At 54.8% G+C, this 16,927-nt stretch overlaps 1 protein-coding gene across 7 annotated transcripts in view; it reads right to left on the reverse strand.

Annotated features, from left to right (window-relative positions):
- Positions 1-16,927, reverse strand: part of LRRC27 (leucine rich repeat containing 27) — a 37,559-nt gene that overhangs the window by 12,542 nt on the left and 8,090 nt on the right. For 2 of the 7 annotated variants that reach the window (XM_045809435.2, XM_045809436.2), the window contains exons 4-9: positions 16,282-16,340; positions 11,763-11,993; positions 10,940-11,092; positions 7,986-8,361; positions 6,876-7,070; positions 3,773-3,869 (exon numbers count right to left, since the gene is read on the reverse strand). In XM_045809435.2, coding sequence (XP_045665391.2) covers positions 3,773-3,869; positions 6,876-7,070; positions 7,986-8,361; positions 10,940-11,092; positions 11,763-11,993; positions 16,282-16,340 — 1,111 coding nt within the window. Of the gene's footprint in view, positions 1-13; positions 2,781-3,227; positions 3,367-3,772; positions 3,870-6,276; positions 6,461-6,875; positions 7,071-7,985; positions 8,362-10,939; positions 11,093-11,762; positions 11,994-16,281; positions 16,341-16,927 lie in introns of those variants that run through there. The other 5 variants (XM_045809434.2, XM_045809439.2, XM_045809437.2 and 2 more) reach the window with 5 other exon arrangements.

The following is a 16,927-nucleotide window of genomic DNA, read 5'->3' on the forward strand; positions in this document are numbered from 1 at the left end:
TGGCAGAGAAGAGGGTCTAGGTAAGACGACAGGGAGGCTCCGGGAGGCCCTGGAGGGCAGTGAGGGGCAGGGGACTGTAGACGTGGAGGCTGGTGCCTGTGAACTGAGCAGCGTGAGAGGGGGACTGCTAGTGACTGGCTACTGGAGAGACCTGGTGGGGGCGAGGTGGGGCAGTTGGTAGAGACCACGAGGCCTGGCCGCCAGGGACAGAGCCAGCCTTGGGGACGCCTGACCCAAGGAGGACAAAAACAGCTGCTTCTCACTGGGCCTGACAACAAAGTGGTCAGGGGAGACTCCAGGAGAGAAGGGCTGGTGGGAGCACAGAGCACATGTCCCTCCAGGAGCTGGGGGCAGCAGGGGAGGGCCTGGGCAGCCACGCTCACTGCAGAATGCTGCCCGGCCTAAACCCTGGGCTTGGGTTTCGGGGGAAGCTGGTGGAGGGAAGGGGGTTTGTGTGCCACAGCAAAACGCCTGGGAGCCAGGAGCAACAGACGTGGGGCAACAGAGGCGGCAGCTGGCGGAGGCCCTGGGGACAGGAAGTACAGAGCCAGGGCAAGTGTGGGGGTGCCGGGGGTGGCCCGCCTGGTGGCCTCTCTCTTCTCCTCAAGGTCACCTGCTAAGCGAATGGGAAAGGCTGGAGGAGCGGTCAGGCTTTGCAAGATCGGGGTGGGAAGGGGTGCGTGGGCGGGCGAGGGGGAGGCCAGAATGCCCCCACCCCACTGCTAGCAGAGCCCCCATCTGCAGCAGAATGGGAGAGCCCTGGATGGGGCTGGGAAGGGACAGCCAGGCACGGGAAGAGTCCTGTGTCCAGGCAGGACCTGGGTGACAATGGGGTGCAGGCACCGGGCCAGGAGTGGAGCCGGCAGTCTCGGTGCTCGGGGAGGGCAGGGGAGGAGCTAAGCCTGGTCTGGCGGCACATGGGAGCTCTGGGCACGGACTGGCTGGCGGGCTGAAAGTGTTTGTTTCCTAATTGCTCTTTGCGGCAGTCCTGTATCGTGGTCATGCTAAGAGTCCTGATCCCTGAAGGATATGTATTAAGCTTCTGCAGGTGGAATGATAGGACGTGTGGGTTTGCGCTAACTCGCTCAGCTGTGGGGGGCACGGGGGGAGGGTCTGCAGAGCCCTGTGGGGGACACCCGGCCCTCACACCACCCTCCTCCGTCCTGCATGCTTGGAAATTCCCATAAATGCTTTCAAGTGTGTTGTAGCCCTAGCAAGGTGAGAGCCTCCTGTGCGGGCGAGGACACAGCGGGGAAGCAGCCCCTTGGGCAGGTGCCCCTGTCAGCACTGACATAGGCACACCCTATGCCGAAGCCGATGGCTGGGGGCTTTGTCCTGGCTCTGCTCCCACTGCTCACGGAAGCCTCCCCTCCGTGCCCATCGCGGGCTGGCTTCCTGCATCGCCCACAGCCCACTCCATCCTGACACCAGCTGCGGAGGGTGGTACAGGTGCCCCAGGCAGAGGGCTCAGTCCCTCAGGGCCGCCCCCACTCCGATGCCAGCACAGGTCCGCGCTGCCGGCTGACCGGCTACCAAGCAGGGCTCCCACTACCCCATGGGGTCGGTAACTCGCCAGAGGGGCTCACTGAACTCAGAGACCCACCCGCTCACGCACACAGACCCATCCTAGAGGCCGTAACTCAGGAACGGCTTCCGGAAGAGCCGCGCAGGATGCGGAGCCGGGAAGGGCGCGGAGCGCACACCCTCCGTGGTGACCAGCCGCGTGGCCAGGCTGGAAGGGCCCCACCCTGAGTCACCGGTCCGCATAAACTGAGCTGCGCTCCCCGGCGCTCGGGAGGAATAACAAGACACGCCCATCACCCCAGGTCCCACCGGGTTTTGCAGCCTTGTGGGGACAAGGGACAAACGTGTTTCCTGTTAGGCCGCGGCAGGTACTCTCACAGACCAGCAGGAGTCTCGTGCAGCAGACCCACCTGGGCTGTTCTAACTCGTAAGAATTTCTTCGAGACACTCGAGTCAGTAGGTACCATGCCAACTCATCCTTCCCCGCGGCCACAGGCGTAACCCATAATAGGGAAATGACATTTTCTTAGAGCCCCCCCATCTCCTGGCATTTAAATTGTTTCCAATTTTTTGCTATAATAAAGCTCTAAAGGCATTCTTAAGAACGGCCACCTGTGCAAGACTTGTTCCTAAAATGACGAAACACGGATATTGAATGTTTATGTGACAAAGGGGACATGACGCGTACCATGAAGACACGCAGCACAGAACGCTTATGACAGGCAGACGTGTGCGCCGGGCAGGGAGCAGAGGGCAGCCCGCCCCCGAGCGAGGGCACAAGGTGAAGGGCGGGAAGCGTGGTCTCCTCCAAAGTCTCTGTGGCTTTGCTGTCACTCTAACAGTTTGCAGAGAAGACAAGGGGTTTGGGTACAGAACGTGTTTGAGAGAACGAACTGCTCTCCTGTCTCCCGAGAAAGGTCTCCTTCGTAAGGAGCGCAGGTAAGAAACGAGCGAACGGATTCGCTGGGAAAGGCCACGGTTCCGGCCCCACCTGGCACCCTGAGGACCCGGGGCCTGGCCACACAGGCAGGATTCAGGACCCCAACCACATGGGCTTCTGAAATGTGAGTGTCCTCCCACGATCCCGCATGCAGATAAAAAGATTCCACTGTCTTTTTTTTTTGAAGGTAACAAAACATTGGTTTGTTTAAATGGACAAAGGCAATGTGGGCAAGGTGAGGTGGCAGGATCTCTCGGCACAGACGTTCCTGATAGGGAGACACCAGCAGGTCCACCGGCGGCAGACCAGAGCCCACCTGGAGGAGAGCGGGCAGAAGTGCGTGGGACACTCTGCACACCACCCAGTGGCCCCCAGGAGGACCGGCCACCAAAGGGAAGCAGCACCACAAACAGGGACCAAGGTGGACGGACACCATAACCCGAGGACACGGCATGCAGAGAAAGGACATCCCTTCTGCAGCCTTCTTGCCCCAGACGCAGGACCTCAGCACAGTCGCACAAACCACCCGACAACAGAGGGATCTGTACGCTTGGAAGCACAAGGTGGGCGGACACAGGACCCCGGGAGGCTGTCCTGGAGGGCCTGGTGATTGCGGCCACTCTCCCGTGAACAGCGGGTCTGTGTGGGAGCAAGAGCTGGCTAGGAGGGAGCGGGCGGGGGGAGGCTACGTGGACAAAGCAACTTCTCCGTCTGCCCGCAATGACCTCCACACACAGGGCCACAGCACAGACGCAGGATGGCGGGACGGTGCCGTCATGAGCAGGTGCCATCTCCCACAAGACAGGATTGAAGACGACACTCCTGGCGGCTCACAGGGGAGGGGAGCTGGTGTGCTCCACGGGCAGGCCGCCCCGGCTGCCCGGGTTCAGACCCGTGGGGGTCTGGGGAGACACAGGGGAGACGCGCGGCCCTCAGGGTGGAGTGTGCCCCGCGCAACCTGGGAGCTGGCATGTGGAAACAGGGGACGGCAGTGCAACCCACCACCCCGGCCCCCAGGCTGAGACCATGGCCCAGGAGACCCAGAGAGACACGGCGGTGCGCCTCAGCTTCGGGGTAGGGGTGCTTGTTTCCCCCCCTGCCCGCCTCTCTGTGGCCGTCCCCACTCCCAACCAGAGACCTGACTCTTCACACAGGAAGGACACAGGCCGGTCAGAAGGCCAGCAGGGGGTGGCAGCCGGGCCACGGGGAGGCTGCTCGCTGTCCGGCCTTGGGCTTCATCTGTGCAGTGGGGACCGCAGCGCCCTGGAACTGGAGAGGACCCCCCTCCCCCAACTGGCCCCCTCGTACCAGACTTCGCCACGGAGGCAGGGGCTTGCTCGGCACTTCCTCCGCGGTCCTCCTGGTCCGGGCGCGCTCCCTCCACTCCCGCGGTGCTTGTTCATCTCTAAGGAGGACACGCGGCGTGTTAGCAGCACAACCCAGAGCAGCCCCGGGCAGAGCCTCTTCCCAAACCCTTTCCCGTCCCTTCACCCAGACAGATGGGAGGTGCTTGTCCGCTCCTGTCCTGTGGCTTCATGTGAGGGGACAAGTTGGACCCCCAGCCCCCGCCAGCAGAGACACCAGGACCTGCCCCCAGAGAAGACGGCTGGGCTCTGGCTGGCAGCTCAGGCATCAAAGATCTTCACAGGTCCCCACGAGATGTGAGGGCATCACTGACAAGTCAACGTCCTGTCCCCCAATCCCCTCAGCCGGGGCGCTGCCATGCTGCTGGCACGGCCTGCCCCGCACGGTGACCTCCCTGCCCCCTGCACCATGACCTTTCTGCCCCCCTGCACCACAACCTCCCTGCCCTTGCACAGTGACCTCTGTGCCCCTGCACAGTGACCTCCCTGCTCCCCTGCACCGTGACCTCCCTGCCGCCTGCACGGTGACCTCCCTGCCCCTGCACAGTGACCTCCCTGCTCCCCTGCACTATGACCTCCCTGCCGCCTGCACAGTGACCTCCCTGCCCCTGCACGATGACCTCCCTACTCCCCTGCACGGTGACCTCCCTACTCCCCTGCATCATGACCTCCCTGCCGCCTGCACAGTGACCTCCCTGCCCCTGCACGGTGACCTCCCTGCCCCTGCACGGTGACCTCCCTACTCCCCTGCATCATGACCTCCCTGCCCTTGCACAGTGACCTCCGTGCCCCTGCACGGTGACCTCCCTGCTCCCCTGCACTATGACCTCCCTGCCGCCTGCACAGTGACCTCCCTGCCCCTGCACGGTGACCTCCCTACTCCCCTGCATCATGACCTCCCTGCTCCCCTGCACGGTGACCTCCCTGCCGCCTGCATGGTGACCTCCCTGCCCTGCACGGTGACCTCCCTGCTCCCCTGCACGGTGACCTCCCTGCCCTGCACGGTGACCTCCCTGCAACAGCACCCACTAGACACACTGTGCGCAGCACGAGGTGAGGTTGCAGCGCCAGATGCTTGTGGAATTTCTGAACTGAACATAAAAACCAACCCCCTGGCTTGGCTGTGGTTGCAGCTCTGGGGATGGGACGGGGTCCCAGCAAATCCTCGCTGGCCCTGGGCTTCACCCATGGCACACGGTTGGAGTCCGAGCTGCTCCTGTGCCCTCGCCAGGAGTTCCTGAGCCCCCTACCCCAGCCGAGCCAGGCTCTCTGTTCCTCCACCACTCAACAGTCCAAATCCAGTGGTGACTCTCCACGGCCTCCCCCCTCACTGCGCCCCTGCACACCGGGGCTCCCTCGGAGTGTCCGCTCCCTCTTGGTAAAATGGGATGGAAGGGACGCACCCCTTGAGAGGCACAGGGGTGACGTTCTGAGGTGGCATGACGGGTTTCCCAGGCCGTGCCGTGTCTAAGCCACAGGACAGGGCTCCACGCACGGATCGCCAAGGAGGCCACGGAACATCACCTCAGGCCCACGGAGAGAAACCAAGAGGAGAGTGTCCTCCCGCCCTTGATATTCAAGAGCTTCCTTCCACGGAGGAGTGCGGCATCCTGGGCAGCCCCCGAACCGGACCGTGCTGTGTCGGGGAAGCAGACTTCCTGCCTCCTACATCCCGCAGCGGTCAGAGCTCCCCCGAGGGCCAGCGCCCTGAGCACCTTCCCGTGCACCGCCCCGATCGCAGGCTGGGCCGGCAGCGGGGCGAGCGAGCGGGCCTCGCACTGACGTGGGGCAGAGATGCTCATCTATGGGGCCCAGAAGGGCAGGTGCTGGGGCAGCCGCCGTCACGAAATGCCATCAAGAAAGAGGCCGAAGTGAGGGAGGAGGGGGACCCGCCTGCAGCAAGGAAAGGGAGCGGTGCAGTGAGAGGGGAAGGCAGGCGCCCCTGGCGGCAGGCAGGGTCAAGCCAGTATATTTGCTCCAGAAGGGCTCCATCGCTCGCTTGAAGCGGATGTGCCCTGCTCTGAGACCTGCCCTGCAGAGCTGTGTGTGCTTGTGGTGAAGCAGAAGGACCTTCCTGCCCTGTAGTCTGCACCCCAGCCAAGGGACTCTTTGGGGGTCCTCGGGGGAATGGCCTGAGCTCAGGCTGGGTGGCTGCCCGGCACATGTGGCCAGTGACCAGTGTGACCCTGCCGTGTGGCCAGGACCCCCTTGGACAGCATGTCTGATGTGGGGGCGAGGCAGGTGTACCGCTGACCCACTGCGTTTCCCAGCAAGTCTGTCCCCATCAGGGTCCTGAGAGAAAATACACTCACGCGGGATGATTTCAGGATTGAGGAGGGTTTATTCACAAGGGCAGCCGCGGACGGCGTCCAGGGACAGAGCAGGAGCCCTGGGCTGGAATAGGGGATGCAGCCGCCCCAAGCCCCGGGAGGAGAGACCCAGGAGGACTCACAGGGAGGAGTGGGGGGGATAAAGACCCTGCCCTCCCTCTCCCCCTCCTTTCCAACCTCCTGTGGGGGCCCCCCACTGGCCAAGCCCAGCCAGGAGAGGGACACTGGGGTGCTGTGGACACGGTCCATGCTGGACGGCCTCCTGGGGCCCAGAGCACAGTAGAGACGGGTGGTCGGCGGAGCTGGAGGACAGAGGCGGCCGTGAGGACAGGCCCCAGCCAGGCTCCCGCGGGGCAGAGCACAGCCACCGCAGCCAGAGACACGGCCAACGAGGCGGGGCAAGAGTGCGCGGTCTCTGCACGCACATCTGCAGTGCGTGCCTTTCCTTAGAAAAGACCTGTGAGCCAGGTGATTGGAAGGAGGGGAGGAGGGGGTTAAGAAAGAGAAATCAGAGAACAAGACAGGAAAGAAAGCAGACGGGTGGAGAGGACACGGAGTGATGAGGCCCAAGGCTGTGCCCACACCTGCCCAAGACCAAGTCGGACAAAGAGCAGCCTGTTAGCTTCCAAGCGAAGCAGAAACCGACCGTTCCCCAGAGAAGTCACAGCCAGCCGGCGGGCCCCCGACCCCCCACGAGCCCCGCCGGCGAACACTCACCGTCTCCACTGCTCCACCACCGCCTGCTTCTCCCGGCGCTCCCGGTCGGCCACGGCCCTGCTCTCCCGGGGCCTCCTGGTGGGAAGCCCCGCGCGCTGCGGTGGTGCCAGGGCAGGTAGGACGCTCCTGACGGAGGGTGTCTTCCTTCTACAATCACAGCCCTTGCGATGCCCACTCAGCCTCGGATGGCACGCGCTAGAACACAACATGCCAGGTGTACAAGCAGGGCCCACGGGGATGGCCTGAACGACGGGGCTGCCTTCCCAGGGCCCCACAGCCTGGGACTCCCATGCCAGAGGCTGCGGGCTGGCTCAGAGTCCGAAACAGCAGCGGGACTGCAGAGAGCCCGGGACAGGCCGGCCGGGTCTCCGCAGGACGTGCCCGCGTCCCTGTTCAGGAGGAGATCCCGGACGCGGGCAGCACAAGGAGGACGAGCGCTCTATGCGGCCATGGAGCAGCCGGGCCGAGAACGTCAAGGCCGTGTCACAGCTGGGAGCCTGCCCTCTGTGCTTCCGCCACTTCCAAGGTCCCCATCCGTCAATCAGACTACGGAGTTTTCAAGCCTCGGAACCGGTGAAAGAGCAGTGTGATAAACCCCGAACACCTTTCACGCGGTCAATGCACGTTCTCTGTCTGCGGCTCAGTACGGCCGCCCCTGGCCTCAGCCTTTCTCTTCCGAACAGCCCCTCCATGAAGCTGGACCCCCACAGACACGCCAGACACGTGTCCCTGACTGTGCAGCACCATGAACCAGAGTAACCAGGATTCTGTGTGCCCCCAGGAGCCAATTCCCGTCCCCCTGGAGCGGCTTCACCCCCTGTGAATGTATGACCTATATGCACCAGTAAATGCTGTCTTTGCACTTGTGTCCACACACACACACACACACACACACACACACACACACACACACACTCATGGGGCTTGTTTCTCTCTTGCGTACTCTCCCCCAAGGTCCGTGCTCTGGGTAACCACAGCCTTAAGCCAGGCCTCGCATGCACCGCACGGTACGTGCCAACCAGGCTCGGCCTGACATCTGAAAAGATAACTGCAAAATAATATTACGACTTCAGAAAGATCAAGAAAATACGCCATGGCTTCTAAACTTACCTGAACACGCGTCTCGGGCTGGCGTGCTCTCCATCCTTCGTGTTCAGCGCCGCCCTGAGATTTGGAGGTAACTCCATCGCTAGGAGCTGGTTTGCGAGCACTTCGGCCTGTTCGTGCTCAACGAGCTCCTGCCTCAGCTTCCAGAAGCGCTTGATTTCTTCCTCACCCGGCCAGTCTTCCGAGGAGTCGGCGGACTTTCTCAGCTCACTCAGGTCTAGCTTCTCAACAGGCGGGAAAAAGTCTGCCTTTTCTTGTAACAACCCATTCTGATCCTGGGAATTAATGGCATCTGGGTCAGGCACAGTTTCTTCTTCAGATAAATACAACGAGGGCTGTGACAGCTCACTTAGGCTCATCGTTGTAACTGGTGAGATCGCTAGTAGGATAAAATGTTGTTTGAGTAGACTAGATTCCAACACCAGCTCCCCAAACAAACCCAGTGACCAGCTCCCCTGCAGAGGAGGCCTGGGGTCAAGGGGGGGGGACAGGCTCCCCCTGCAGAGAAGGCCTGGGGTCAAGGGGGGGACAGGCTCCCCCTGCAGAGAAGGCCTGGGGTCAAGGTGGGGGGACAGGCTCCCCCTGCAGAGAAGGCCTGGGGTCAAGGGGGGGGACAGGCTCCCCCTGCAGAGGAGGCCTGGGGTCAAGGGGGGGACAGGCTCCCCCTGCAGAGGAGGCCTGGGGTCAAGGGGGGGACAGGCTCCCCCTGCAGAGAAGGCCTGGGGTCAAGGCGGGGGTACAGGCTCCCTCTGCCACAAGGCCCTCACACACCATATAAATCTATGCAAATAAATAAACTTTTATTTCCCCCCGACCCTAGACCTTTTAATATCTTTATTTCTAATCAATTTTTAGCCCATATACCTACTGTGTCTCTTTGGCAATACTTTTGGTGAATTTAAACACCTGTATCTCTAGGTAAATTACCTGCAAGAAAATTGGCCAGGAATAGTCTTGCCTTTAGGACTAGGCTCAAATGTCCCCTCGTCAATGGACCAGCTCTGGATGAGTAGCCCCAGCCTCCCGCAGCACCCCCCCCCCCCAGGACAGAATTAGGTCCAGGTCGGGCTGACACAGACTCCTTCTTGGCTTTGGGTCTCTGAGTGATGGCGGTGGACTCTGACCCGTCGTTAAGAGATCAAGCTAGTATACTCTTCAGGAAACAAGGACATTCATGATTCGCAGTAACAGGCTGACAGTAGACAAAACAGATGCATGGAGCTGACTGCTGGGCCGCCACATGCCCTTGGCCTTCACCATTCCAGAGCCTGGCACGCGAAGGCCAGCCTGCAGGGCTGGAGAGCCATGTGCCCACCCCCAGGGGAAGCCCTCGATGCGACCAAGCGTTGCTAGTGCCGCGGCATGTGTGCCCTACTCCCACGCTCCGCTGGGAGCAACTCCTGGACTTGAGTTCAGCAGTGGCCCTTGACAAATGTCACCTTGGAAATGCCAGGTCCTGACCCGGTCAATACGGGAGGCACCTGAGAGGCTCAGCGCGACTGTGGAGGCCCAGTGGGGCTTCACCTGCTTCATGCGGCACCCGGCAGGACCAAGCGCTGGTGTGCAGAGTACCAGCCGCGCTCCTGACCTGTGCTGGCTTCTTCCCCTTCCCCGCCTCCCGCCTCAGCCTCCTCCCCAATCAAGCACTGGCCCTCGACTCCTGACTCGGAGCTGTTTCTGGGGGACACAAACCAATGCAATCAATGTTTAAAATGAGGCATTCTGGGGCCATTTGTTTGGATTTGGGATAAAGATGGTTTAAGCAGAGCAGCACTTTCTAACCACTTTGGGTGCTGCTTATGTCTGCTGAGATGCGCTTACTTACTTACACACTGTGACTGCATCACATACATAACTGTCGTGGCTGGTTCAAACACATGCATTTTCTTAATTCCAGAAGTTATATTTTAAGTTATAAAAATTTAGATATTCCAAAGTAAATTTTTGGAATACTGACTTTTTTGTGAGCATTCACTTACAGCTCTCTTTTATCTCGACTTTGTCTAAGTGCTAGGCTGCTCACTCACGATTAGATCACCTCACGAGCACGTGAGGACGTCTGGCTGGATGGCACGGACGTTGAAAACAAGTGTTCAGAGAGCGAACCATCAAAACAGCGGCGGGACCGTGTTCCCTCCCCAGGAGTAAGGGCGGTTTGTTGAGCTTGTCGTCCAGTCGTTGTCTGAACCACCATGTAATTCCTGAAGCAGGGGCCTGACGGCGGCTTGGTGGGGAGGACGGTTCCATTTGATTTATCCTGGTGAATTTTTACCCAAATTCACCGAGACAGGCTCTATAACGGACACTGAGAATGCAAACCCATGGACAAGAACCAAGAAGAGCTACAGATCTGATAGGCAACACGGACACCTGAGCATGGTGTGAGTCCCGCAGAGGACACGCGAGGCCTGTGCACACCCGTGACATCATGAAGGAGGGGCAGCCCCCCCGGACCTAGCTTTAAAAAGCACTAACTCCTGGGGCGCCTGGGTAGCGCAGTCATTAAAGCATCTGCCTTCGGCTCAGGGCGTGATCCCAGCATTCCAGGATCGAGTCCCACATCGGGCTCCTCCGCTGGGAGCCTGCTTCTTCCTCTCCCACTCCCTCTGCTTGTGTTCCCTCTCTCGCTGGCTGGCTCTCTGTCACATAAATAAATAAAATCTTAAAAAAATAAAATAAAATAAAAAGCACTGACTCCAGGGGCGCCTGGGTGGCACAGCGGTTAAGCGTCTGCCTTCGGCTCAGGGCGTGATCCCAGTGTTATGGGATCGAGCCCCACGTCAGGCTCCTCCCCTATGAGCCTGCTTCTTCCTCTCCCACTCCCCCTGCCTGTGTTCCCTCTCTCGCTGACTGTCTCTATCTCTGTCAAATAAATAAATAAAATCTTTAAAAAAAAAAAAAAAAAAAGCACTGACTCCAGTTCTAATGCAGTTTGTTGCAGTAATTGTTCCACAAACCTCGGGAAGTTAAATCTTGGGGGGCAGAATGCTGGGCAGCATAGATCTGCAGGAAGGCCAGGATAGCGCCCAGTCCCTTCTGCACCACGAGCGGACCGGGGAACTCCAGAGGACAGTGTCTCAGGTTCAGCGCTTTCAGTGAGGTCACGTTCCCTGTGCGACAGAGGAGAAACCCAGAACTTCACACGCTTTTCCGTGGAATCAAACAAGGAGAGAATACTGTTTGCATATTAAAGAAGAAAAAGACCTTATTGAGAATTTTGGGTAAACGATAGGAGAGATGTCTGCAATTTGCTTTGAACAAAGTCTGCAGGGAAGGCAGATTTTGACCAGATTAAGACCAGGCTAGTTACAAAAGTAAATACGTAAAATAAAGCAAACAGAAGCAGCAGTAACAGCCCTCTGGCAAGAATCAGAATACAAAGTTGCTGTATTATCTAAAATGCCTATTCCTAATGACAAAAGACCCCTAAAAGGCATGGAAAGAAAAGGAACCCATGACTCATACTCAGGCAACAAGCAGCCACTAGAAACTGTCCTCGAGTCAGCTCAGATAGCGGAGGCAGCAGACGACAACTTCAAAGTAGTCACAAATGTGTTCAAAGGGATGCAGAAAACCCGTGTTTAAATAATTAAAGAAAAACATGGTAAAATGACTCAACAAGTATAAAATGTCAACAGAAACAGAAATTATAAGAAAGAACCAAATAGCAGCTCTAGAGTTGAAATTACAAAGCCCGGGATGAAAAATGTACCAGAGGGACCCAACAGCAGATATGAGATGACAGAAGAGACAAGTGAACTCAAAATAAAAAGTACCCACTCTGACGATCAGAGAGAAGAACGATGAAATCAGGAGCCTGCAGAGGCCTGTGGAGCAGCAGCACGTATGCTGACCCACGGAACGTAGCGAGAGCCCCAGAGGACCAGGGCGTGAGCAGAGCGCTACGTGAGGACACCCGGCTTTGGAGACAGACATCAGTGTAACTTCCAGGACGTTCATCAACCAAGTAAGATAAGCCAAAGGCAATCCCACCTAGAAACATCGAAACCACTGAAAGACAAAGAAAAACAAATGATCTTGAAAACAGCACAAGAGAAACAAGGGGACAACATACAAGGAGACAACGAGAGTAACTTCCAGTTGAAAACAGTGGAAGCCAGAGGAAAGGGAACAACATATTCTGAGGGCCGAAAAATCCTGTGGATCAAATGCCCCAAATCTACCAAAACTGTCCTGCAAAAATACCCATGAAATGAAGATATTCCCAACTGCTGCAGCAAGAACGGTTCACCCGAACTGGCCTGTAGCGATCACTAAAATGAATTAGTAATTTAAAAGCTTCTGCCGCACACACAATCTCAAGGCCCGCTGACAACCATGGCACTAAATGAACGAGTTTAACGGCAGAAGACAGAAACTGTGAACTCAAAGACAAGTTAACAGGAGGTAATACAAACTGGAACAAAGAGAAAAGGGGATGGGAAGAGAAGAGCGTATTTGAGGCATGTGGGACAGAATCAAAATCCTGGCATCCAGGTAATTGGAGGCCCAGGAGGAGAGGAGAAAGAGAATAATGTTGACAGCCAGGGATTTTCCAAATCTGATTAAAGACGTCAATAAGCAGATTCCAGAAGCTCAGTGAACCCCAAATAAATACAAAGAAAGCCACACCCGGGCACATCGCAGGTGAACTGCTAAACATTAAACATAAAGAGAGGAATTTTCAGCAGCCAGACAAAAGGGATACATCATTTTTAAAAGAAAAGCAGTAAGACTGACAGCTGACTTTTCAACAGAGGTTAGAAGCCAGAAGACAATAAAGACGTTTTAAAATGAAATCTGGGTTCCTATACTCAGCCGAATATTCTTCAAAAATGATGGAAAAGTAAAGATCCCTTTTTAGAAAATCAAACTTGAATAACTCTTACCAAATAGTCTTACCAAAAGACTAAATGACAATACTAAAGAGAGATCTTCAGGCCAAGATGGTCATCCCAGATGGAAGCAGGGAACTTTGAGAAACGGGTGAACATGTAAGAAAATATAAATAAATACAGTTTAAGATGTGTTTGCTGGATTTATAGCAAGACATCAAAGCAAATTCTATGAAAACAAGAGCACAGGGGCAGGGAGGAGGCAACAGGAAGAGCACTTGCTTCTGTAGTGGTCATCGGTCAAGGACATGCGCGTGGTGTCCAGAGAACCACTAGGTAAGGGTACACACGGTACAATGAGGGGATTCTACTTCCAGCCACGTCAGAGCAGCTCCAATCAGATCAACTCTCCAGCAGATACCAGTTTGCAGAAACTGGGCAAGACAGAAATGGAAAGCAGGCAGAAACTAGAGGGGGAATGGCAGCTCCAAGAAGAGAAAGACACAAACGAGTGTAGTATGTGTATGGCTTTCTGCGCCGCACAGGGCGGCTGGAACAGACAGAAACCCATTTGGTCATAATGACCTGCAGCCCCAGAGGACAGCCTGGAGAGCTACCACAGCTGCTCAAAAGTGAAGGGTGGACTCCAAAAAGAAGAGGACTATGGAGGGGAGCCTTCAGTCTCCGTGTACATGTTGTGCGTGCAAATCCGTGGCACAGTCCTGAACCTGCCACGCATAGGACGGGCTGCAAACAGCACGGCCACAGCTACTGCCCGCTGCCAGACAAATAGAGTTTGGAGTCTGTCTCAGTCCTCTCAACTTAACTACCTATTTTTAAAAAACCAATACTCTAAAGAGGAATATAACAGAATCCAGAATCTCTACAATGTATCTATCACAATGTCCAAGATAAAATCCAAAAAATTATTAAAGGGAAAATATGTTTATAGCAAAGGAAAAAAATAAGAACTCTCAGCAGAAAAATAGAAACTATTAAAATATGAAAATTCTGAGGCTGAAAACACAATATCTGAAAAAAATTACTAGGCAAAGTTCACAGCCAATTGGAGATGATAGAAAAGACTCATAAACTTGAAGATGTTTATCTATCTTCTACGAAGAGCAGAAAAATGACCTTTAAAATGTACAGAAGGTCAGTTATCTGTGGGACAATAACAAAAGTTCCAACAAATAGGTAAAATGAGAGGAGAGGAGCAGAAAAATATTTGAAGGCTTAATGACCAAAATATTTCCCAAATTTGGCAAGAGATGTGGATTTAAAAATGTAATAAATTCAATAAACTCCAAGGAGGATAAATACAAAGAAAACCACAGTTAGGTACCTCATAGTCAAATTGCTGGAAAGCAAAAATACAGAGAAATCTTGAAAGTAACCAAAGCCAATCAACACAGTTCATAAAGGAAAACAAAGAATGAATGACCTCTGAAGCCTGGGATCAGTGGAACTTCTTTAAAGTCCTAGATGAAAAAAATCCAACCCATATTTCTAGATCAGCAATATTCTTTAGGAATTAAAGCAAAACAAGGGCACCTGGGTGGCTCAGTCAGTTGCGTGGCCAACTCTTGGTTTCGGCTCAGATCATGACCTTGGGCTCCCTGCTCAGTAGAGAGTGTGCTTGTCTCGCTCTCCCTCTGCCCCTCCCCCTGTTTGTGCGTACGCACATGCACGCTTTCTTTCTGTCCCTTAATAAGTAAATAAATCTTTAAAAAAATAAAAACAAAAATTAAAAAGGCAGAGATTGACTGGATAAAAGAGTGAACCCAACTATATCCTACAATACTAGCAATGTATTGTAAATACAGATAGGTTGGAAGGAAAAGAATGACAAATGCATACCATGCAAAGTAACAGCGGAAGGTTGGAGTGGCCACACTAATATATACTGAAAGGCCAATAAGCACATGACAGAGTTTCACACCACTGGCCATCAGAGAAACGCATATGAAAACCACAATGCAGAGTAACAAAAATAACAATATAAAAATCCCAAATTTCTATTCAACCAATAACAGAGTATCAAAATACATAAAGCAAAAGCTGACAGATCTAAAATGAAAGGCAGACAAATGCACAGAGTTCAAGATTTTAACACAGTCCTTCAGGCACTGACAAAATAAACAGACAAAAAAGGATGTAGATAATTTGAAAGCTATGATGAAGCAACTTGACCTAACTCAACACATAGAACATCACATCAAGTAACAGCTTGAGAACACACAAGCCCCTCTAGCGCACCAGGTGACGTTTGCCAGACAGAATGCATCCTGGGCCAGAGAGCACGCCCAAATGACCAAAAGTACACAGTGTATGTGGCATTAAACTAGAATTCTACAAAAGGAAGGGAATTAGAAAACCTCCCATTGTGTGTAAATGAAGCAAATCACAAAGAGCCCATGGGTCACAGCGTGTTTGAGAATATTTTGGGCTGAATGATTATAAAGACGCTGCATGTTGAGGCTTGTGGGCACAGCCAAGCAGCACTGGGGGGGAACTCATAGCTGTGACCGCACAGGTCAGGAAAGAAAGGTTTAAAATCAGTAATCTAAGGGGGCGCCTAGGTGGCTCAGTCGGTTAAGTGCCTGCCTTCGGCTCAGGTCGTGATCTTGGGGTCGGGCTCCCTGCTCAGTGGGGAGCCCGCTTCTCCCTCGACCTCTGCCTCTACCCCCGCTTCTGCTCCCTCTCTTCGTCTCTCTCAAATAAATAAAATCTTAAAAAAAAAAATCAGTGACCTAAGCCTCCAACTCAATTGGTTAGAAAAAGAACAGCAAATCAAACCTAAAAAAACAAAGATAGTAAAGAGCAGGAATCTGTGAGACAAACAGATGCAGAACAGAGAACACCGTCTTCTGCTTCCTCCTCCTCAGTGTTTACAGCAGGGAAAATGAATAAAGATGAAGGCACTACACTGCTACGCATCCCCACAGATAAGCCCCAACAGCACAGTGCTGAGCCAAGACTGCAAATCACCAGGAGCTCACGTTGGTATGATTCGACTTACGAAAAGTTCAGAAGGAGGGCCCTTTGAACACACATTGCTGGGGAGACCTCAGTGGCCAAGCTGTCCAGGAGAGCAAGCAGAGGATGGACATGGACCCGCGGACTCCCAGGAGGGAGGGACGAAGGTAGAATCACGACGGTCCCAGAGCAGTGCTGATGCCCGTTTTCCTTCAGCTGTGCACGGGCTACAAAGCCCTTCATTCTCATTATGTCTAACCCTATGTTTATGTGGCATACTTTCTATGCAGAATACATATTACAGCATTAACAGCTCTCGAGAGCTGTGCTATCTCAGAGCCTGGGAAGGACGGAAGTAGAAGGGATTATTTAAATATGAGCCAGCTCGCCCCCTGTGACTTGCCTTATATTTCCATTACAGGTTCCATGACCTTAAAAAGGCCGCATTTTAAAACCAGCTTGTATCTTATTGCTTGAACACTTACCCAGCTCCACAGGTAACATTTTGATAGGATTTCTTTCTAAAAGCAAAGTTTTCAAATGCCTTTAAAACAAAACAAAAAGTATGTAATTTAAAAAGCAGAAAATGAAATGACCATCCCCAAAATACACCATCAAATTTCTTCCTTTGCTACCACAACGTCATTGCAGGCACACACGCTTGCTGCATGCCACACATGTGGCCCACAGACGTCTGCAAACGTGGCCCCCGGTCTCAGCAGCGGGCCGGGCACTCTGCCTCAGCACACTGACATTCGAGGCCAGGTGGTTCTCTGTTGGGGGGGCTGCCCTGCACCTGTGGGGTGTCCAGCCACATCCTGGTCTCTACCCACCAGCCCAGTAGGACCCCCTCCCCACATCGTGACAACCATGTCATCTCCGGGCATTGCCGAAGCTCCGCTGGGGGCAACACAGCCCCGCAGGGGGCCTGGTGCTCAGACGCCGCTCTCCGGCGTTTCTTGAGGTGTGTGGTGAGGGATCCTAGCACCCTGAGACGCTCTGTGAGCAAGGCTTTCCTGGTCAAAATACCGGGAGGCTTCTGTCACGCAGGACGGCCACCCTGCTGGGGGAAGGGCCCTGGGAAGTCTCAGAACAGGGCAGTGCAGGATCAGGGGCATTTCTCCATGCCTT

This window comes from Ursus americanus, chromosome 6 (assembly GCF_024610735.1).
Source record: "Ursus americanus isolate L20-20 chromosome 6, mUrsAme1.1.p, whole genome shotgun sequence".
Lineage (NCBI taxonomy): Eukaryota > Metazoa > Chordata > Mammalia > Carnivora > Ursidae > Ursus > Ursus americanus.